At 35.7% G+C, this 21,817-nt stretch overlaps 4 protein-coding genes across 6 annotated transcripts; 2 read left to right on the forward strand and 2 right to left on the reverse strand.

Annotated features, from left to right (window-relative positions):
- The first annotated feature begins 1,227 nt into the window (after positions 1-1,227).
- LOC136415799 (cytochrome P450 4C1-like) lies at positions 1,228-4,709 on the forward strand. The gene is made up of 10 exons (XM_066400622.1): positions 1,228-1,452; positions 2,054-2,160; positions 2,475-2,565; positions 2,618-2,803; positions 2,858-2,924; positions 2,972-3,098; positions 3,163-3,345; positions 3,405-3,473; positions 3,545-3,890; positions 4,518-4,709. Exons 1-10 carry the CDS (start codon positions 1,296-1,298, stop codon positions 4,682-4,684), a joined length of 1,500 nt encoding a protein of 499 aa, XP_066256719.1. The 5' UTR covers positions 1,228-1,295; the 3' UTR covers positions 4,685-4,709.
- Positions 4,710-4,975: 266 nt separating this feature from the next.
- Positions 4,976-7,181, reverse strand: LOC136415883 (uncharacterized). Its single transcript, XM_066400754.1, has 6 exons — positions 7,003-7,181; positions 6,873-6,937; positions 6,506-6,775; positions 6,225-6,417; positions 5,642-6,173; positions 4,976-5,544 (listed from the first exon to the last, which is right to left on the reverse strand). The coding sequence occupies exons 1-6, from the start codon at positions 7,078-7,080 to the stop codon at positions 5,033-5,035; spliced, it is 1,650 nt and encodes a 549-aa protein (XP_066256851.1). The 5' UTR covers positions 7,081-7,181; the 3' UTR covers positions 4,976-5,032.
- Positions 7,182-7,663: 482 nt separating this feature from the next.
- Positions 7,664-12,262, forward strand: Hrb87F (Heterogeneous nuclear ribonucleoprotein at 87F). Of its 3 annotated transcripts, none has more exons than XM_066400551.1 (7): positions 7,664-7,805; positions 8,454-8,671; positions 8,779-9,035; positions 9,091-9,501; positions 9,696-9,839; positions 9,890-9,971; positions 12,105-12,262. In XM_066400551.1, the coding sequence occupies exons 1-6, from the start codon at positions 7,782-7,784 to the stop codon at positions 9,958-9,960; spliced, it is 1,125 nt and encodes a 374-aa protein (XP_066256648.1). In that variant the 5' UTR covers positions 7,664-7,781; the 3' UTR covers positions 9,961-9,971; positions 12,105-12,262. The 3 variants fall into 3 exon arrangements, with proteins under 3 accessions (XP_066256648.1, XP_066256647.1, XP_066256649.1); XM_066400550.1 differs by lacking the exon at positions 12,105-12,262 and adding an exon at positions 10,171-10,401; XM_066400552.1 differs by lacking the exon at positions 12,105-12,262 and adding an exon at positions 10,171-10,401 and having other exon boundaries at positions 7,670-7,799.
- Positions 12,263-14,167: 1,905 nt separating this feature from the next.
- LOC136415938 (homeobox protein rough-like) lies at positions 14,168-19,652 on the reverse strand. Its single transcript, XM_066400854.1, has 4 exons — positions 19,436-19,652; positions 19,062-19,268; positions 15,170-15,404; positions 14,168-14,801 (listed from the first exon to the last, which is right to left on the reverse strand). Exons 1-4 carry the CDS (start codon positions 19,590-19,592, stop codon positions 14,582-14,584), a joined length of 819 nt encoding a protein of 272 aa, XP_066256951.1. The 5' UTR covers positions 19,593-19,652; the 3' UTR covers positions 14,168-14,581.
- Between the last annotated feature and the right edge of the window lie 2,165 nt (positions 19,653-21,817).

The following is a 21,817-nucleotide window of genomic DNA, read 5'->3' on the forward strand; positions in this document are numbered from 1 at the left end:
GTGGGTTTTAGCCAAATAGTTTAGGTTTGCGTGAATGTTGAAAACTGGGGGGCGACCGTGGAGAAAATAAATTTTCGCGCTAAGACGATACTGAAGTCGGTACTTTCAGGCATTTGAGATTTTTACCCCCTAACAAGCCCCCGTGTGTTCAGGATGTCAAGCCTGATACTTATGAACTCTTGATCTGTCCCCCTTATAGCCGGCCAGTCATAGTGGCTACGCAATGACACACTGCCCTTACTGTTGCCCTTACTTCTTTAGTGCCGCTTTGGCACTTTTGCGACTGTGAATTCTGCAGCTGATGCCGTGGCCGCTTTCATGTTTGAGTTATTTCGGGCTCCGGAGCGTAGTTCACTAGTGCCCTCAGTAACTCATCTGGATGTACTTCAATTTTTTCGAAGGTTTTGACGGCGTTGATTCTCATGGAGTCGCACACTAACTATCAATGCAAACTGAAATAAATTTATTCGTTGCTAATTAGCATTGAAGCATCCGCCGCCATTCAGAGGTAAATGCTTTCAGCCGATTCTATCCGTCCGAGATGAGATTCCGCGGCATGTCCCCACGCAGCCGATCCGTTTGTGAAGATCAGTCGCATAATGGACTTCGGCCCCTCTTCATTGGCAGCGGCGACCCTTATATGAGATCCCCAAGTCAGTCCTTTATCCAGGTTTTATTCTAGATATTGGACAGTGTTCTGTCACGGCACTTTGATGCCATCGACCTCTAAAGGATCTAATGTGTCCGAGAAACTCCCTAACAGGATTGTCTGGCACTTAGTTGCGTTTATCTTAACGCACCAGGTTAACAGCCACTCCTATAAGTCGTCTTGTGTTAATCGTAAATAATAATGCTTAGTTAATCGATAAGTCAAAAGATCTTATACTCACCTTAAAAGGTAACTAGACCACAATATTCATTATCACACCCTTGGTGTTGGAAGGCGGCTATAAGATATTTAAAAAAAACTATATCGATTAAGACTAATGGGTGTGCCTTACTTTCAGCACAAATCAAAAAATGTATTTTTCACCCAATGAAATATAATGTTAGCCGACCCTTTCCATTTTCCAATCTCTGCTGCGCTTAAACGGTCACTTTAAAAGCAAATTTCTGCTCCAATGCGAATCAATTAGCAATTAGTAGTTGGATTATCAATAATCGCTAGTTAATTTATTACTTGCTCTAAGTGGTGATTTCATATAGGTTCCAAGCGCAATTACAGCTTGAAAACTTGGTAAAAATTGGACCTAGTTTTGAATGTGATCTCGGTCAGAACCCTGAATGCTAAGAGCATGTTTGCTTCATGGCAAGTTCTGTGTGTGGCGACAATCGTGGTTGTGATTGTTCTTAAAAGATGGAAAGTATATTTATTGTCATGGCAACTACCAGGTCCTACGGCCTATTTACCAATAATTGGAAATGGACTAACGATAATGTGTGACCCTAAAGGTAAGAAGAACAAAATGTATTGTTTTTTATGTTAGTTTTGATCATTCAACACAATTTCAAAAATGGAATTGTGCATTAACGTTTCTACAGAGTGTCCCACGTTTTATGACTAAGAATTGGTCAGAAACAGTAAAAAAACCCATTTTAAAGTGGGCAATTTTCTTAATTTTTAAGTTACAAAGGAATAAAGTTTTTATTATAACGGAAAGGGATTGTACTGAGTGTCCACCATTTCTTTAGTTTTTGATAATATCCATTATTGCGAAACTTTAGCAATATATAATACATTCATATTAGAGAGAAATATATAGGGTGAAACATATCATCATGAAGATGCTTCTACTCTTGTACGACCCTGTATATCAGAAAGGGTGCGTTTTTGACCATGAGTCTATAAGCGTTTTTTCATAATTTTCCAGAGTCTATCGCCCCCTCAAATATGTTCATGATGATATGTTACAACCTGTATGATAAAAAACGAAATGACTAAAATTCAGTTTTTGAACCAACAGTTTAGTGATTACTTTAATATCTGTTAAGTAGATAACTATAATTAATAATTACTTGAGTATCATGCAGCATTAATAGGGAAATTTCGCAGACATGCTTACCCAAATACTGAAAATGACCGATTCGTATTCTTCACCCCTTCGCATCTGGATTGGACCAAAATTGGTGGTCTTTGTCAAGGACCCGGATCAATTACAGGTAATGCACCAAATCGGAAATAACTTGAAATATTCCTACTTATTTTTACTACTGATTATTACCAATAGTGAAAGATTAAAATTGAAACATAAATAATTGCAAAATAAAGTACATCATTGAAAAAACCCAATATATGAAATAAATTCCAAAGGAACTTACCCGTTTTTAAATAGAGTAACTGTAAAGTCATTGTTTGTAATTCTGCCTTTCAAAGCCAAAACTCATTTTTTTTCTTAGTTTCTTCAATTATCTGCTTCACACTAAAACTAAATCGTACACACAAAAAATACAAAATTTGTAACTACCTAATTTAGACCATCATGCAGTCTTCAAAATTTACGGAAAAATCCTTCGTTTATCGCTTCTTGAAGCCTTTCCTAGGTAAAGGCTTGTTTACGTCCAAAGGTAAGACATAAAACAAACTTTAAACTTACTTAACTAATCAAGTATTACTTAGGTCTTAAACACAAGGCCGAAAGGAAACTTCTTCAGCATTTGTTTGGGCCTAAATTTCTCGAAGGATATAGCAAGCTGTTTCAAAAGCATGCTAAAAATCTTGTACAAGTTATGGAGAATAATGTAGGGAAAGGGACTTTTGATGTTCTTCATATTCTGCATAATTGTTCTTTTGAGGCCACACTGGGTAATTACTGTTTTGGTTAAAAGATCAATCTCTCTAAAACCTGTATTTTCACAGATATTATAGTTGAGCACAAAAATGATCACACAATCGATTATACAGTTTACCCAGAGCTTGTTAGAAGGTTTTAAGTACAGCAAAAACAGACAAGCATTTCAATTATAATTTTAGGTTTTACTACATATTTACCCAAAGAATTATTCATTTTTGGATGCATTGGGACCTCATATACAAACTTACAGGATATTTCAAGGAAGAACAGGAAATGAGAGATGTTGTATTGAAGTTTTCAGAATATGTAAGGCCTAAAATTTTATTCTGCCTGACTAATAAATTATATCATCAGTTCTGAACATGTGTAGTTTAAAAACCAAAGAATGAATGACATTTTTGAGAGAGTAAACTCCCAAAAAAAAATCTCCGGAGTACTTGAAACTAGAGAAATTCCATCGGTTGTAGAGATGATGATCCAAATACTCGAGGCCAACCCGGAATGTTTCACCGAAAAGGAATTTGTGAATCATGTAATAACATTTATAGCCACGGTATTTCAACTATCAAAAACTTCTTTGCAACATAATAAAATGTGTCTCTATTTCCACAGAGCCAAGACACTCAAAGCTCCACTATAGCTTTCACCCTGATGATGCTGGGCATTCACAAATCCATCCAGGTACCCTTTACCCACCTAAAATCCCGTGGAACAACAAATCATATTAGATTCAGTGTTCATAAGTTTTTCAGGACAATGTACTGGAAGAATTAAAGAACATCCTTGGCGACAATAAAGAACTACACCTAGAAGACATCAACAAACTCCAGTACTTGGAAATGTGCATAAAAGAATCCCTAAGATTATTCCCTTTAGGACCTTTTCTACCGAGGGATGTTATGCAAAGCTTCAATTTGGGCAAATGGACCATACCAACAGGATGTGCAGTAGTTTTGGGGGTGTATAATGTGCATAGAGACCCGAAACATTGGGAAAAGCCTGGAGAATTTTATCCCGAACATTTTACACGAGAGGCGGTTGCAAGAAGGCATGCTTTCGCTTTTCTGCCTTTTAGCAATGGTCCAAGAAGATGCATAGGTCAGTAATAATTAAATGACACCAATTTTCGTATTAAGTATTCATCAAGTTGCATCAAATTATATCGGAACATGAAATATTCAGTTTATTAGGCATGTTTTTTAAATCCGGTTAGTAAAACATTTAGATCCAATTTTATACCTAAAAAATATCAAACATAATCTCATAAAGTTTGATATATAGTGAAAAGGTTTTAATTAATTATAGCCGATTTTTTTATCATAAAACAAACACTGTCGAATTTTAACTTTTCTACCTAGTTGCTAATTCCCGTGAAGAATGTCTATCTTCAATAGTTTTTAAGGTAAATTAAAACTACACTTTCAAAATATGGATAAGAGTGGGTGTCATCCTGTTTGCCATTTGATGTAAATTATAACGAAAAAATGATTCTGGATCGAATTGTGAATTCCGTGTTATTGCCATATTTACGATTATCCCGGAATTTGATTCGCTTTGAACTTGCCTAAATAGTACAAAGACTGGGATAATTAAAGCCTGAAATATTAATCTTATCTAATAAAATTCGGATAGACGATTTTTTAAATAATTGTGTGATATATATATTACTAAATGCTAAGGACCAATCAGTAATATGTAACTTTATTGTATTAAATTTCTTTTCAGCTCAACAATATTCTTATGTGAACATGAAAATAATCATTGCCAACTTGCTGCTGAATTATGAGGTAGAATGCCCGTTCACAATGAAAAATCTGAAGTTAACGACAGATGTCTCTATTAGACCTGTCAACGGATATATGATCAATATTTCTAAAAGGGTAAATTTATAATCGGAAGAATCGTCCCGTGAATTAAAAATATTACTTTAATATTTCGTATATTTAGAAGTATAGAATTACTAGGTTTAAGCCCATTTTAAATTCGCCTCTCGCATAATGTTTTGATGTCACTATCACATCAATGAATTTTTTATGTGTAAGAAGGATATATGGGAGTAAAGCTTAGCAAAATTTAACTTAATCCAAGATGGTACAAATAAGTTAAGCCTTAATGATTTTTATAATAATTGTAGAAAGGCAAATTAAAGGCAGTACTAAAAGTTAACTATGGATTTATTTGGGAAGAACTCCATTTATTCCAAACAAACGTATAAAAAATTAATAACAAAATATACACTACTAAATAGTATGGCTTGATCCCTTTCCGATTCGTCGATATTTTACAGTTTTAATTCTTTTAAAGGAACTGTGCTTTGGTGTTAAAGTTCTGAGGAACTCAATAGTTATTGTCCATGTATTAATAATGCACCTCCACGTTTTATTCTTTTTTTTTCCATTTTTGCGCAACTCCTCTTTGCTACTATTCCGATTGTCGCGAATATCAACGGAAGTTCCATTATGGAAAAGTTGTTGATCAACAGAAAGAACAAGACCAGGACGTTTAATATGATCATCGACGTTTAGTTTTTCAGAATCTTGATTTCTACCGTAGACATTTATTGGGGCATCTTGAAGACTTATTTCAGACATTGTACCATCACAACTTTCACAGCAGACATCGGGGTATTTCACGTAACTGTTTCCACCCTTTGGGGAAGGCTTTCTCGAGGTGTCGGTTGGAATTTCTTGTTTTGACGAGCTTTTAAATGAATGACGTATGGCGTGTTTGCCGAGTTTCAAAACTAATGAACCTAAGGGAAAATGTATAGATAGAATTATACAAAAATTGCGGACATTGTACAATGATAAAGAGGAAAATTAAACAATATAAACTGAAACAAAACTTACTGAAACTTCTGTTCTTCCCAATTTGATTAAAATCCTCTTTCTCAAACGTCTCATAATCATCGTAAATATATGAGTCCTCAACTTTACGGACAACATCGTCAGTTTCCTTTATCACACTTTCCCAATCTTTACTTTCCTCATTTTCTAAGAGGTTAGTAAAGCTAAATTCACCAAGGGTTTGAAATGTAGATGTACTATTATCTTCACTTTCACTACCGCTAGAGTCTCTATGAATTTCCTCAATGTATGCAAGTTTATATGCTTCTATCCCTTGTTTTTTTGCCAGATAGTCTAAATCTAATTTATCTGAATATAAAGAACTAATCTCATCTAAGTCAATTTCTGTTTGGCAACCGACTTCCTTATAAAAGGGACTAGGAAGATTTAAATGATGCGTCTGAAGCAACTTATTGCCTTGCTGTTCTATCCCTGAACAAACAAAATCTACTGTGTGCATGCGAATGTTACAACAATGTTGATAGATATTCTTCCACCTGAGAATAATTAGGAGGATGAGTGGAAAGTACTCACACTAAAACAATTTTGTAAGTTAAATATTAAGAAGGTAGTTCAGTAATCTGACCTTCTCAAGGCTATGAGGCTGATAGGGTCTGATAAACAGTGATGGACAATAATAATTTACAAGAACCTCCAATGATTTTCTATTGAACTGACACTGATAGGATCTCTTAGTTCTTTTAAGAGAAATGACTCTTATTAGTTGAATAAATACATTCAAAAGAGTAAGATTTTGCATAGGTAACATGCTTACTTCTCTAAAAAAAGATAAGTTGGATTGAGTTAAACTGACACTGAATATAACAGGAATAACTTTCCAAAAAAGCCAATTCATGTTTAACTTACTGAGCAATATCAGATTCCAAGTTACCTCTCTGGTCATAGTTATTATGGCATTTGAAGTATTTTTTGCATTTATTGGCAAGACTTTTCCAATTAAAATTGACACCTCCAGTATAAGCAGGCAATAAAGGTAGAGGTAGGAGACCCAGAAAATGTCTAAGAAGCCAAAAATAGGCTCCAGGTGGAAAACCTTTCGCACTTATATGGTAATCCAATGCAAACACTAGCCTGCCTTTCAGTTCCAATCGCTGATTCAAAGGACCTTGGTTGTACCTTTAATATAAAACAACTAGACTTGTTAAAAGTGTAATAACAATACCTTGAGTTCAGAGAATGAGTTATACACTTGCAAATTCTAGTTTCTACTTACTTTAAAAGTATTTCTATGCTGTATTCACATTTTATATAAGATTCATATACCATATGAAGAAGATGCTGTAAAAATTTATAAAAACCTCTATGTATTATCGACATAAATTTAAGAGATGAATATATGGTACCTTTAGCCTGACGTGCAGGCCTTCAGCGGGGGAAACATCTTCTAGAGGTACCCCAAAATCAAACCTAAAATGTTTCATCTATAAAGTCAGCGTATGCAGGATTAATGGGCAATCGTTTCTCTACTGACTTTTTCCAAAACGCTATGGATGCAGGACACACTGGGTAGCCACAGTTAGTGCCGCACAGTTGTTAAGTCATTCTTAATTTAGAAATTCAAAATGAGACTTTTCCCTCCATTTATCTTTTGCATCAAACGATCAAACACAACGTCAACGGTTGAAGGAAAGTTCCAAGATTGAATGTCAAGTGCCATCTAGCGTCAAGAAGAAAAAGGACTTTCAAAATACATATTTTTAAGCAGTGTTGTCAAGAGTTCTAATACAATCTGAATTTTATTATATTATTATTAAATTAGACGTTATCCATACGTCATTTACTCCCCGAGCTAGCTTAATTCCGTCTTAGTTAAATCACAGTCAGAAAATATTTTGAAGAAGTCCTGACCGGACGGTTTATGTATTTGTAACAGTTCAGAATCGATTTTCTTCTTACATCTGTAGGATTGAAATTATACATCTCTACAGCCGCTTGTTAAATGTCAATGTCACTCCTTACGTCTTGTCAAATATTACTTTGCATCGTTTTGATGATTGGATCGTGTCGGCCATTTTCATTTTATTCGTCGCTGGTAGTTGTGGCTTTGAAGTGTTGTAATTGTGTGGATAACTTGCCATTTCACAGAGATTTTTAGTTTATTGCAATAATAGCGGTTTTCCAAATGAAGCGTGAGAGCGGAGTAAGTGTAAGTGTTAGCATAAACTAAAAACAATTAGAGTATACCCAATATTGAACCAGCCAAACAATTCCTTGCTCCTTTAAATTTTGAAGCTCGGATAGCATCAGGGGGCCGCAGTTATACCTAAATTGCTTTCTCTTCATTAAACACCAGCACTGAACTAAACCGTATAAACACATATTCCTATTATAGCTTTTAACTGATATTCCAAGCACTAACTAAAAGGATGACGCCTCAAAGCCCTTCTCTAGAGTGCGTTTCAATAACATTCAACCCTATAATCTTAATTAGTGGATAGGTCAGTCCAGTCAAAATATTAGTTCATTTCTCTTGATCTTCTTGATTTTTTGCCTCATTTTCTTTGTGGATTTGAAAAATTTACTCCGTTTTTAACACTCTTAGTACAATAGCAGAATCACTAAATTCCCAGACAGTGAAATCACATAGATAGTAGATGTTTCGCTGGGCTATTTTAATTGCTATTTTTTTATACTTTAACCACTTACATGCAGTCAATTTAATACATGAATCTTTAATAGACCCATCCTTACTCAATCTTCTTGATAATTATCCTTTTTTTCTGGGTATTTCTTGAGAACATTTTAGTCTAGTGTTTATTATTATTATTACGTATTACTTTCACATATTTCTCAGGATGATTTGGAGCCTGAGCAGTTCCGGAAACTTTTTATTGGTGGTTTAGACTTTCGCACAACAGACGAGTCATTGAAGAAACACTTTGAACAATGGGGTGATATTGTAGATGTGGTGGTGATGAAAGACCCAGCAACAAAAAGAAGTAGAGGCTTTGGATTTATCACTTACTCCAGAGCACATATGGTAGATGATGCCCAGAATGCTAGGCCGCACAAGTAAGATAAAAAAAAAATTTTAATTCTTCATTTTTAATGTTACAAAAGTTAATGGAATATATATGTAAGTGCTATATTATTTGTCTTTATATTGATCATGTAATTAGGGTTGATGGTCGTGTGGTTGAGCCAAAACGTGCAGTACCTCGCCAAGATATTGGCAGACCAGAAGCCGGTGCTACAGTTAAAAAATTATTTGTTGGAGGCCTAAAAGAAGAACATGAAGAAGAGGATTTAAAAGACTATTTCAAACAATTTGGCACCATGTTATCCTGTAACATAGTTTTAGACAAGGACACAAAAAAGAAACGTGGATTTGCATTTATTGAATTTGAGGATTATGACACCGTTGATAAAATCGTTTGTAAGGATTCTTTAGCTCAAATATTTTTTCTGGGAATTTGAAGTAACTTTTTCAGTACATCGAGGTCACACAATAAATAATAAATCAGTGGATGTTAAAAAAGCCTTAAGCAAAAATGACATGCAGCAAGGGGGCGGGTCAATGGGCGGTGGGCCAATGGGGGGTGGTTCAATGGGCCGAGGAGGACACAGAGGCGGTTCAGGGCGAGGGGGCCGTGGAGGTATGCAGGGTGGTCCTCCAGGCGGGTATGGAGGTTCTCAGTCAGGAGTACCTTGGGGAGGGCCTCAAGGTGATAACTGGGGTGGCAATCAAGGCAACCAATGGGGTGGACCTCAGGGTGGACAAGGAGGCCCTTGGCCTAACAGCTCAAACTGGGATCAGTCTCAACAACAGTGGGGTGGACCGCCAGCTCAGGGCATGCAACAAGGTTATAATCAACATGGACCTCTTGGAGGCGGATATAATAGTGAGTTAATAATAAAGTGGCTAAAGTTGTGTTATTTACTTTGTAGATACTACATAAAATAAGTAAGTAAAGAAAAAACGTTTGACTTACGTCTTAGCCGAAATTAAGTAATATAATGTACCCTTGATTGTTAGCGAACTCTGAAAGTGTACCTAATTTCCAAGTTCAGATTTTATTTTGTTTTATTTTGTTAGCCGGTGGCGGTTGGGGCGGCAACATGCAGGGAGGAGGTGGGCAGGGCCCCATGGGAGGAGGCAATTTCGGAGGCAACTACCAGCAAGGATATGGTGGAGGTGCTGTAAGGAATAATTACCAGCAGCAACGATCAACACCTTATAGTAAATGAATTTAATACTTTTCACGTCATGATTTAATAAATTTTGAACAGATGCCGGAGGTTATGGAGGCGGCGGTGGCAACTTTCAGCAATCAGTTTCCGGTGGCGGTCGAAGATATTGAGCTGTTCGAACGTAAGTCAAAAGAAACCAAACGTCATTTAATATCATCATCATTTCTAGACATTGATCGAATTTAATGCAGACCCTAGCTAAAATCTTTCCCTTTGATTTCAAATAAATTCCAATAGTAAAACCTTTTAGTGGATTATTTATGTAATCGATGTTTGTTTTAGGATTGTGTAGCTACAGATTTAATTAGGTAATATTTCAGGGAGATTGTCAGGCAGTCACTTAGGAGAGTTGTCAGCAATTTAAAGTTATTTCGGTAGTCATCTACTGATGATTTCCAGGATTATTCAGTGTTAGGTTTAGTTCTCTTAATTTACACTTAAAATTATGATAATTTAAATACTAATTCTAGGTTAGTGCAGTAGTTAAATGTTTTCTTTGTATGAATTTTTTAATGATTAACTCTATAATAAATGTGTCAGTGGCAAGGTAATTTAGTGTTTTTTCGTCTAGACGAGAAGTTTTGAGGCAGTGCAGTTTTCTCTAGGTTGGCAGACAGAAAGAAGAGGTATGATAGATTTTCTTTAATTAATGTATTTGAATAGGTGCCAGGTCAGATTTATCTGGAATCTATCGAGTTTACATTTTATAGAGCTAGAAATTTCCTAATTGATCGACGTTTTCAAGACAGAAGTGAGTTATAGTTTGAAGATACTCAGTTTTACAAAACGTAAATTGTTACCACTGGTAATGAAAATTATTGCGAATTCAGGGAATATGGGTTAAGGTTTTAATTTGCTTATTGCAAGAAGTACTGGGTGATCCAAATTCATCCTTGGAACCTGTATAAAGAAAAAGTAAATAATTCAGCCAAAATTTGCAAAGAGGCAACTCAACAAAGATCGATATAACAAATTATATTACTTTTTGTTTCTCTTAACTGGCAATGATACATGGTCATTCCCATTTTTGCAGTATACCTGGATATGGTACTTGTGACTGTTCTTGGTACAAGTCCAATATTCATTTTGTGAAGTTTGGCACGTTACTCCAACATCACACTAAGGACCCACTAGCCTTCTGGAAATTTGATGTAACATAAAGTTTCGTCACATAATGTATGATTTAAATCAGGTGTTACCATGGCTATTACTATTTCCCCCCTATTTTTAATATTTTCTTCCCGTGGGAAGGTTTATGATTTCATCTGTTTCGTGGATAAGTTCTTTTATGCCTACTAGGGATGTACTGGTTAGCACTATATTCAATACGAGTCTTAACAAACCATTTTTAAAATTTTTATGAACTTATCAAGAATTGAAGATGTGTTATTCATATAGTGAGGTTAAGCAGCATCGAAGCGAAAACTACTGGAATGGTATTGTGGTTAAATAAATAGGGAAATCTGAATTTAAATAAGACCATATTTCTATTTAACTGGTACCTTTGCTTTTTGCAGCTGATTTATTATTATTAAAAAATAGTTCATGTGTGAGTATAAATGCCTTAGAAAACTTAGCAGTTTTTTAAGCAGGTGCAGCTGATTACAGGAAATTTTGAGTTAGAACTGAAAACTAGTGGACGAGGAAAGAAAGATTTAGAATTTTGATGAGGAATACCGCAATAGAAACTTTTTATTAGTAAAGAGTTTAGGGATAGGTATGTATACTTTAGATTTTTCATTTTTTCATATTAGATGTCTTACAAATTGAGTTACCTGTTCGTTCGATGATTTTTTCGTTTGGATAGTTCAGGATTTGATTGATTGTCCAATTGCTTAAATCTACTTAATGAAAGTGTAAATTACATATTTATCAGGAAAACTCGCATGATCTTCCGCATTAAAATGCTCACTTTTCGTACTTTCCACTTTTTAAAGGGTTATTAATAAGACAGTAGAATTCTTTTTCCGATGTCGTCTCTTATACGATTTATGTGAATGAAATGAACATGGCCTTGGTTGTACAATATAATAAGATATGAAAGTAATACAAATGAATGAATATCGTTTTGAGTTTTTTCAGTGTTCATAGTAGTGTGGGCTCTCACCCATTATGACTTACAAATTGAACCCTATCCCAAATTTCCCACTATATTGAGTTAATTTATTCTATATAACTGCCTGTGAATAGCTAAAAATGTTTTTGTGTTCGTAACATTGAAAGTACTCGTGAGTTATTGTTTTTTTCTGTTTAGGTGATTGGACCTCTTCAGGCCGAGACTTTTATTGAGGTAAGATAAAACTGCGTACGTATGCTTTAACTTTAAATCAATAGGTGCTGTGATATACTCAGGATTTTGTTTTTTAAGTACTAAATAAATGACGGTAAATAAATATATTTGGTTGGAGGAAACGTGGTTTTCGTTTTATTGCTGTAGCACCGTAGATCGACGAGCAGTAATAATGGTAATTTTCGGTCGTATTCTATGATTACACGTTTAATCTAATAAATGGATTATAAATAATTCAAAATTTCCATTTGCCATTCATTCCATGTTAGAAATGACCAATTTACGGTTTATGTTTAAAAAAAGTCAAATGGTTTTTGTAACTAATAGGTGTACAAAAAGAAACTGAGCAATGAAGTTATATGCAATAAAAAAACATACTTAGACACGTTCAATTCGCCTGCAATTGTAAGCAGGTATTGTTTATTTATGACTTTTTATATGATAAAAGTTTCAGTTGTTTAGGAGCTGTAGTTCAGTGCACAAAACGTAAATAGAGACATGGATATTTCCAAGCAATATTTGAGAATATCAATGTTGTTCTGTTTTAAACTGAACAAAAATGCTACTGAAACAACAGAAATGGTTAATTCGGCTTGGGGAGATAATTCTGTTGGTGCATCAACTGTTAGGAGATGGTTTAAGAAGTTTCGTGAGGAAAATTTTTGTCTTGAGGACGATCCACGTGCGGGTGTCGAAAAAAAGTTTCAAGACGAAGAACTGCAAACTTTACTGGATGAAAATCCATGCTAAACTGAAAAACAACTTGCAGAGCAGTTAGGAGTAACTCAACAAGCAGTTTCAGTTCGATTGCATGGAATGGGAAAAATTCAAAAAGCAGGAAAATGGGTTCCTCATGAGCTAACCGAAGACAATAAAAATCGAAGAGTTGACATCTGCATGAACTTGCTTTCTCGATATAAAAGGAAGAATTTTCTGCATAATATTATTACGGGAGATGAAAAGTGGATTTTGTATGACAATCCTAAGCACAGAAAAACATGGGTTGACCCAGGCCAGCCATCCACATCAGTTGCAAAACCAAACATTCATGCCAAGAAAATCTTACTGTGTGTCTGGTGGGATTGTAAAGGAGTCATTTACTATGAGCTTCTGGAACCCGGTCAAACTGTTACAGCTGACCGTTATCAGGCCCAAATGATCAAATTAAGCGATGCTCTGGAGGAAAAAAGACCATTTACGGGCCAAGGAAGTCGGAAAGTGATATTGCTGCATGATAATGCTCGTCCGTATACAGCTAAACCGGCCCAGGAACTCATCTTCTCGTTAGGCTGGGAAATACTCCAGCATGCGGCGTACTCTCCAGACTTGGCTCCTTCCGACTTCCACTTGTTCAGATCCATGCAGTCTCATTTAGCTGACCAACGATTCTTGAATGTTGAAGATATTCGAAAATGGCTCGATAACTATTTTTCGACGAAACCACTAAGCTTTTATCACGAGGGCATCAATCGTCTACCCAGTAAATGGCAAAAGACCATAGACAGTTATGGAAATTATTTTGATTACTAATATTTTCAATAACTATGTTTTTAATGAAGCTTAATTTCGCCAAAAAATGCTCAGTTTCTTTTTGTACACCTATTATTTAGTCTGCATTCAAACTTAATGTAAGCCTGACGATATTGCTTACTTGACAAATTGGCGAATTAGTATTGAATGAGTCATTTATTTCATACTACCCGGGTAGACTAGTATCAACTGCCTTATTTTCTCTCAAATCAAAAATTTATTCGAATGGAGCAAGAATTCACGGTACAATCTGCGTTATTTGCGGCTGATTTATGTCCCTATTGTCCACTAATCATGTAACTACGAAACATCCAATGAAGTAAGCGATGCAAAGAGCGACTCTGATTAAAAAGCACATTGAAGCGAACATTTTAAAGAATAGACAAGCTTTCCACTTCAGTTGCAATGAGAATTGGAATAGTTAAATGATCATTTTACTGTAGATATTTTTAATATTGCGTATTTCCATCAAGGCGTAAGATGTTTTTATCGATTTGATTGTTTATTGCAGTCTTACACTGTAATATTAAATGCATAATAATATATTACAACACACGATTATAAAAAGGTCTTTAAAGCACGCGGAACATATCCTATGTTGCAACGACTTGCAGCAGAGCTTTTTGTAATGCTCAAGGGCGTTGGGTGTCGTTATACACGAATACTGCACAGTATATTTTATTATAAGTACAGTAATATTGCAGTTAAATGACGCTTTTAGGCTTTGAGAGGTGCTATGTATTTGTCAAACTGTTTAGACACGCCGAAATTAATGGTCTATAACACGTTTCCCTAGTAACCACATATGCATCCTAATCGACGTGCAGCGTGAGTAAAACATCGATTATGGAGCATGGGCAATAACAGATAATATAAATACAACGGTTCCTAATATAATCGAATTTCCTCTATTAAGTGGCCTCTTGAATACCACTACCGCTATTGTTACTATTATTATCCACTGTAAGAATATTATCTCTTTCGTTGTAAATTAAACTACCCGCCTCCTGATTCATTAATGTGGCTCCACAATGCTGCTGCATCTGATTAGTCACAAGACTCTGTAAGTGGAAGCATGGTCCTTCTGTGCAGATGTGACACAAGGTACTCTGGAAGGAACCCATGAGCTTCCTAGAAAAGTTTTATATTGTTAATGTTATCGGGTTGAACTTGGTTAAAACGACTTACTAATGTACAGGAACATCCATTATTATTTCCCTGTTTTTTTTTTATTTGTATAAAGCCCTTTAGAGCACTAACGATTCACAAAAGAGCTTAACAAGAATAAACAGAGGTTTAAAAGCGCATTTAATGCCCAGTTAACACGAGAGAATCGTATCAGGAAGCGGATCTCTTAGTACAACTCAATTATATTTCCCCCCTCTATAATTTTTAGATGATGAGGATTATGATACTCATCTCAAATTGTATAGGGAGCCGTTTCGTAAATCGACGCATTATGTTTACGCAAAAAATAAGTTTGTCAAATTAAAACCAACCTGTAGTGTTGGTCAAGATGCGCTTTCTCAATCCTCTTGTCTTTGGCCCTACGGTTTTGGAACCAAATCTTAATCTGAGTCTCTGACAACCGCAACTCGTCTGCCAACTCGCATCTGCGGCCTCTGCTGATGTATTCAGATCGCTGATACTCGATTTCCAGCCTCAGGGTTTGCTCAGAACTGAAAGTGGTCCTTTGTCTGCGTGGCCTTCCTTCTTTGCGCCGTCTTCTAGCAACTGAAACGGTTAGAAGGAATTTGAACTGTGATGTTTCGAGATCGCGTTATACGTCTCGGATGAATTTAATTTAACAACAGCATGACTATAACAATCGTGACGGCTTAAGTCGAATTCACAATAACTTTCCGAGTGCTTAAACCTCCACAATGGACGGCTTATTGTCGCGCGTGGGTTTCCATAAAGCATTTTGCACACCTCTCCTGCGACAATTTCCATCGACAGCGGTTTCGTTTCCCAGATTGGGATGTTTGAGGTTTTGGAGGCTTTTGGCGTTGTTGTCGCTTGTTCCAGAATTTTTCTTCATATCAAGTAAAAAACTAAAATACCAAAGTATCGGGTGTGCCCTGCATAACTCGCAACTTGAAAATTTCACAAGTTGCAAAACCCATATTGAGCTTGTAGCAATCAAGGTGCGTTCCTTTATAGAGAAAAATTTTCAATATGGGCAACACTGTCTCTTGTGGCTTAAACGATACAATAACAACTACAATTCGAAATGTAAAATTTTATTATGATGGGATTAGGGAAGTTTTGTCGGGCGTGCCAGGAAGCGGCGTCAAGTGGGACTTGTTCGCCGGGGGTGGGATTTGAAAAATTACAGGGGCGGTGGTGTAACCGCCTACTATTTATTGCTAATAAATTCCAAATAACTTTTTGAGCTTTAAAAAAATTAACAGAACTTGCAAGTGCAACAAACCAGCTCACAACACTCCAAAAGCGGATATTTACAAAAGAAAAGTTATGTTATCCATCTGGTGGGATTACAAAGGTGTCGTCAACTGGATGCATTGAGTAACGCAATCAAGAAAATTAATAAGTCGTATCCACCACAAATTGCTACAATTTGGATGGGATATTTTGCATGTCCACCCTATTCCCCAGATCTAGCACCATCGGATTATTATCTGGTTTGATCGCTGATGGTGTCCTTAATGAAAAATCCTTTGCAACTGATGAAGACGTAAAAACTTACTTGGGCCAGTTTTTTGCCGAAAAAAACCCAATTTTTATGAGCGCAGAATCCTAAAATTACCCGATAGATCGATAAATGTTATTGTACAAAATGGGCAATACATAATTTAATAACGTTATCATTTTTAGGGAAAAAATATCTTTCGTTTACCTTGTAAAATACTCAATGATTTTATGGACGACGCAATGTTTACTACTTAGGAACCTTTCACTTTGAAAACGGGTCGTTGGGTGAATTGTGATACTGAACCGACATTTCTGATCGATAAATTTATTTTGATATATGAGACGATTGCCAGGTTTTTAATTTTTGCTACAATTTCCCGAATTCAAAATATTTTTCAAAACTGTGCAAACGTTGTTAGGTCAACTTCTTGAGAACTATCCCCCAGTGCATTCCATTTGCAGTTGCGACGTTTTAGTTCCGTGAAACCAGCATTAATTTATTTACGGCATTGATTTTTCTTTTTTGGTTTCTAAAAATTTTGCCTACGCGAACCATTTAATTAAATTCAGCCTTGAAAGACCACAATCAAACCCAAGATTCTTCACGAAACTTGTAATGATCCTAAGAAACTATGGAGCTTTGAAGAACCTCGGATCCATATTCAGCATCAGCCTTATGGAGGGTGAGGTTGGGCGGCGGACTTTCATGGACGGCATTTTCTCTTCGGAATAAGGGGGTGGTTAAAAATTTCGGCGAGGACTCAAGACTTGCCAAGGCTGGCCCTATCCAAATCCCTAAATATAACGGGACCTCAAAAGCTGACCTAACGATGCTTTTACAGATTGGAAAAAATTTTAAAAACAAAACCATTCACAGCGATTTTATCTAAATGCACCATTTCCTTTTTTTTTCTTTCAAAATTGAGTATTTGGGCGTCGTTTTGTTTCTGAATTTTCCGAATTCAATCCATGATAATTGTAGAAGTTGCCACCTCCTCCCTTACCTTGATGATTTAACAGTCATGTGAATGGATAATATGAGTTATTTTACTGCTGTTCTGTAAAGTGAATTCTCATTTAAGTATCAAATAAGCATCACATAGCAAAAAACAAATATTTTATAAAAATATACCAAATCCTAATACGTTTTGCTCTATCGAAACCATTTCCTGTAATACCTTTTATGTCCTGACAACCATCTGTAAGCGAAAAGTGTTTCAGTAGATCTCCAAACTAATGATGGCACTAATCTATCATTGACGCATTTTACAAAGGGCTGGTCCAGATCTAATTTAGTTTAATTTTAATATACTATAGAGGGTGGTAAAAGCCCAGGTGTCGTGGGAGTATACGCGATGAGAAAACATTTGTGTTCAAGCTGTGTTTTCCCAAAGCTTCAATTTGTAAAGGTAGTAAATCCCCGGATTGGGAGAATTTTGTCAGGAAAGCACTTTAACTTGAAAGTATCCCACAATCAAATGTAGATGAAAATCGCTGTGTAGGAAATATTAAGAACATGGAATTGGGGCAAAATATCGTACAGAAAAAACAATGTTTAGGGTTACTTCCATCGCATATTATGCGCTTAATCACAAACACAACATCGGTAAGAAATCACCGTTCCATTAGCAATTCAGCCCCGCTATTTAAAGGTACGGAAGGGGTGGCAAATTAAGTGTGAATAATCTGTAATTGAGAGGGCTAACAGATATCGGATGCTTTCTGATGATGGTAATCTGACCAAATGAATGCTTGATTAGGGCTGAGGGACTGGGAAAGTTTGAACCCTTTATTCAGCAATAATTGAAAAACATGAAAAGTTTTTTCCTATAAAAGTCACATATTTTTTAGCATTTTATCGTTTATATTATTTGGTTTACTAGTTCTTCTTAGTAATTTCTACAATTATTTTTCTGCTGCCCCATCACTTATCCCTCTTCTGCTTCTCTTCTGCGACATCATTTTTTAGCGAAGCTTGTTAGACCAACTCCTCTGTATGTGTGGGTTATCAAAAAGTAATTTGAGCTAATTAGACAATTAGTATGGGATACAATGAAGCCTCTTGCGGTATTACACCCGATTGGGCAGTTTGTGCTAAACGATTTAAATGGGCGTATATTCGTGTTGCACTCTTTGGTTCACACGGCCTCCCCTTGAAAGAAAGGATGCCATATGGACTACTACCGTCTGTAACAATGAATCAAATTCGATACACTTACCGGAAGTTGCGTCCTTAGATGGTAATGCGAACATTAAGTGTCGATTTTTTCGAAAAATACCCATTTTGTCAGTATCATCTCCCATGTTCCCCCATCAAAGTACCATATCATACAGTTGGCACGGTTAAAGATACAAAGGGTGTTCATCATAAGAAAAAATTGCGGTGTGCTCATAGTATAGCAGCTCATGGTGGTGTGTTCATAGCACACCGCCTAGCTTGCAGGAAAATTTGTGGACTTTTTATTTGGCTTATAGTTTGGGTTTGGTCCGGATCAATATTTCTGACCAGAAATACAAAACAACATTTTTTATCTTTTCGAGAAAAATTAGCAAATACGGCGACATCCGTGTTCAAAAATCTCGGGCAGTAACAGAGCACGCCTTAGTAAGATCACTTATAGGTGCATTGAAGTTTTAATTCATATAAGTTGCGCCATTAACGAATATCTCTAATAAGCGTTTTTTATTTACACTTTTCGAGTTATCCAGGTTTATTTATTTATCAAGTTTACTTACGAAAAGCTGATAATCCCGCTGCTGCGGCAGCTAATTGAGATTCTGCTGGCAAAAGAAATGGAAGTGATGTTGCCAGGATGGGCACAGGTACCACCAAATCGTCTGCGGGTTTCTCGCACTTGGTACTGTTTGTTGAAAGTACTGAACTTCTCAGAGCGGTTAAGGCATTTAAATTTGGAGATTCCAGGAAGTCGCTCTTTGGGGTACCTATATCCAGATACAGCGTTGCAATGACTCGATCGGCTCTTTCAACGTTAACAATTTCCTAAGTTTCATAAGCATTCATACGAATTCAGCCTCATGGCGAATTTTTAGTCTCATTATGCAAAACAACAAATTGTTGCCATATTTCATAAAGCTCGCAATGTACTTACTGCTTGGACAAAAATTGACCTCAGTTGGATCCTTAGTTTCTCTGGCGTCTTCTTTACTATTTTGTTCCAGATGACCATAGAGTTTGTAAAAGAAGTCTCTAGGGGATGATGGTTGATGATTGCTCTTTGGTTTCAAAGAGGTCGTAGACGGTATCATTTTAAGCTTACCTAAGCGTGCAATACAAAAATAAGTTATTTTTGTACCTCAGCCGTAAAACTAAACTTTGACGGCCGCGTTTAAGAGTTATTGATGGAACTGAAATATATTTTTTTTCCAAATTGTACGAAAATTGGAACCAGTTTCATTGGCCCTGTATATTTGATTTTGTTTGATAGTGTTGATGTTTAAAAATTAATCTAAACGAATAGGATCTTAATAATTTCCACGTCGTTTAAGTACAATCACCAAAAATAAATTTCGCGTTCCTTTTAGTAGTTTTTTCGCCCTAGGAAATAAAAGTACCATTTTACGTTTGCAAATGGAATGGAGGCATAAAATTGTATTTTACTTCCGGTCGTAAAAAATATTAATTCTTTTTCAAAAATATACTTAGACATGTATCCTTTTAATCTATTTTATTGTCACTTAGCTGTCTCATCCTTGTAATTTCATCATTGAAACGTATTAACAAGAAATATAAAAGAGACTGCTGTTATCGATCAAAACCACCCTAGTAATGATATAAGTATATCCACATTTAGAGTTTTTCTTATTTTACCTTTTTCATGGAAATTTTTATTAATGTTTGAGGAAGTTTTTTCCTGCAAAGTTCTATTTACTTTTTTCAGAATTCGTCCGCTAAATATGAATTTTCATTTAAATCTAGTGGAAATTTAGTTATAATTAATTATTTGCTTTTTCATCACCTATGGGCTAAGACGTGATTGACAATCGATTTTTTTAAATGATTTTTGACAATATACCTGTTTCTATAATTAATAAACTGGAGATTCATAAGAGGAGAAAAAAGCGGTACACATCTCTCACAAGCTTGCCACTTACCACGATTACAAATGTTTAAAACATACACAAATAGTGACTTCACAATCGTCTTCACACATGAAAAATTTCACACATCACATTAAAATCTTCGATTTCAAAAACTTATTAGCCAACTTCTTCGTTGGCAAGATTTTTTTGTTCCGAATATTTTATGAATACCCCGTAACTTCACGTCAAGCATATATGTTTGACCATCAAAGACCAAATTGCAAATCGTTGGAGCTAATTTTTACTACCCGCTAACGATAATTGCTCTTCGGGAGGGCGGGCCCTTTGCGAAGGGCGGGATTCACACCAGCCAACGGAAGCTCACGCTCTTTTGAGGTTGTAGGGCTGATGGTATAATAATCAGACCGCAATACAGTGTATACTTTGACGTAAGTAATGGGTTGAGAAGCCACATACTTACCTATGAGCTAGTCCGTTAGACTATCATAATCCTAGTTTTAGCTTTTAGAGAAATTTCATTGCTGAACATTCGGATTAATAATACAGCTTCATTTTAGTTTCGAATTTTTGCGATTTTTTGGTACGGAAAATAACGGTTCGAAAAAAAGAGCGTTTCCAAGGCTCCACGACCTCAACTGAGGTACCCACGGTCAATATAAGACCCATATGAGTCCATTGGACCGACAAACGGCATTTTGAAAATTTTTTGGAAAATGTCAAAAGGGAGAGGTGTCCACTTTTTGCCACTTTTCAAACTTTGAATCGTGATTACTCGGACAGACGTGGGGGAATTGCCTTAAAAAATAACTCAAGTTATCGTCTTGACGAGTCCTGTAAGATGCCGTAAACCGCTTGTGGATATCTTGTAAAGTTTCCTAGAGACAGCATCGTTTTGGTCCTAAATTTTTGCGATTTTTTTGTATCGATACAATTGAGAAGAAAGAAATATAGTTAAAAAAACAGCAGATGCGTGTGATAGTATGAATGTTTCATTTTAACTTGCGACAACTGAGTAGCAGGAAAAATAGAGCAAATTGCAACTTTTTAATCTCAAGTGCAGGCAAAGGTTTAGGGCTATCGTTCACGGAAAAATTAAATTTATTAGATCACGTGCTATATTATTCGACCCTCGAAGTTTCCAAGTTTCAAAAAATGAAGACAAATCATTAAGGATAGTATCGATAAATCTCATTTGAAAATCGGAGATTAATGTATGATAATCATAAGATATTAGAAAGAGAAGGTCTCTTATTAAAATAAAAAACTATAATAAATTAGATATTTTAATTTTCCCGTTGATAAAAAGGGTCCATATCACTTTAGCTCAACAAAAATTAATAATTTCTTTTTTGAAAAAATAATCCCTTTGATAGTGTAATGCGTGATTCTTGCAAAAAATTGCGGATTTTTGTCTTTTTTTTCATTATTTT

This window comes from Euwallacea similis, chromosome 21 (assembly GCF_039881205.1).
Source record: "Euwallacea similis isolate ESF13 chromosome 21, ESF131.1, whole genome shotgun sequence".
Lineage (NCBI taxonomy): Eukaryota > Metazoa > Arthropoda > Insecta > Coleoptera > Curculionidae > Euwallacea > Euwallacea similis.

Coding starts and splice junctions, on each gene's coding strand:
- LOC136415799 (XM_066400622.1), top strand. CDS start 1,296: ATGTTTGCTTCATGGCAAGTTCTGTGTGTGGCGACAATCGTGGTTGTG. Junction 1,453..2,053: donor GATAATGTGTGACCCTAAAG/GTAAGAAGAACA, acceptor GAAATTTCGCAG/ACATGCTTACCCAAATACTG. Junction 2,925..2,971: donor TACCCAGAGCTTGTTAGAAG/GTTTTAAGTACA, acceptor TTATAATTTTAG/GTTTTACTACATATTTACCC.
- LOC136415883 (XM_066400754.1), bottom strand. CDS start 7,080: ATGAAACATTTTAGGTTTGATTTTGGGGTACCTCTAGAAGATGTTTCC. Junction 6,776..6,872: donor AGCATAGAAATACTTTTAAA/GTAAGTAGAAAC, acceptor TTTATATTAAAG/GTACAACCAAGGTCCTTTGA. Junction 5,545..5,641: donor TGGGAAGAACAGAAGTTTCA/GTAAGTTTTGTT, acceptor ATTTTCCCTTAG/GTTCATTAGTTTTGAAACTC.
- Hrb87F (XM_066400551.1), top strand. CDS start 7,782: ATGAAGCGTGAGAGCGGAGTAAGT. Junction 9,502..9,695: donor TCTTGGAGGCGGATATAATA/GTGAGTTAATAA, acceptor TTATTTTGTTAG/CCGGTGGCGGTTGGGGCGGC. Junction 9,840..9,889: donor GCAACGATCAACACCTTATA/GTAAATGAATTT, acceptor AATTTTGAACAG/ATGCCGGAGGTTATGGAGGC.
- LOC136415938 (XM_066400854.1), bottom strand. CDS start 19,592: ATGATACCGTCTACGACCTCTTTGAAACCAAAGAGCAATCATCAACCA. Junction 15,405..19,061: donor AGCGGGATTATCAGCTTTTC/GTAAGTAAACTT, acceptor TAACCGTTTCAG/TTGCTAGAAGACGGCGCAAA. Junction 14,802..15,169: donor CATCTTGACCAACACTACAG/GTTGGTTTTAAT, acceptor AAACTTTTCTAG/GAAGCTCATGGGTTCCTTCC.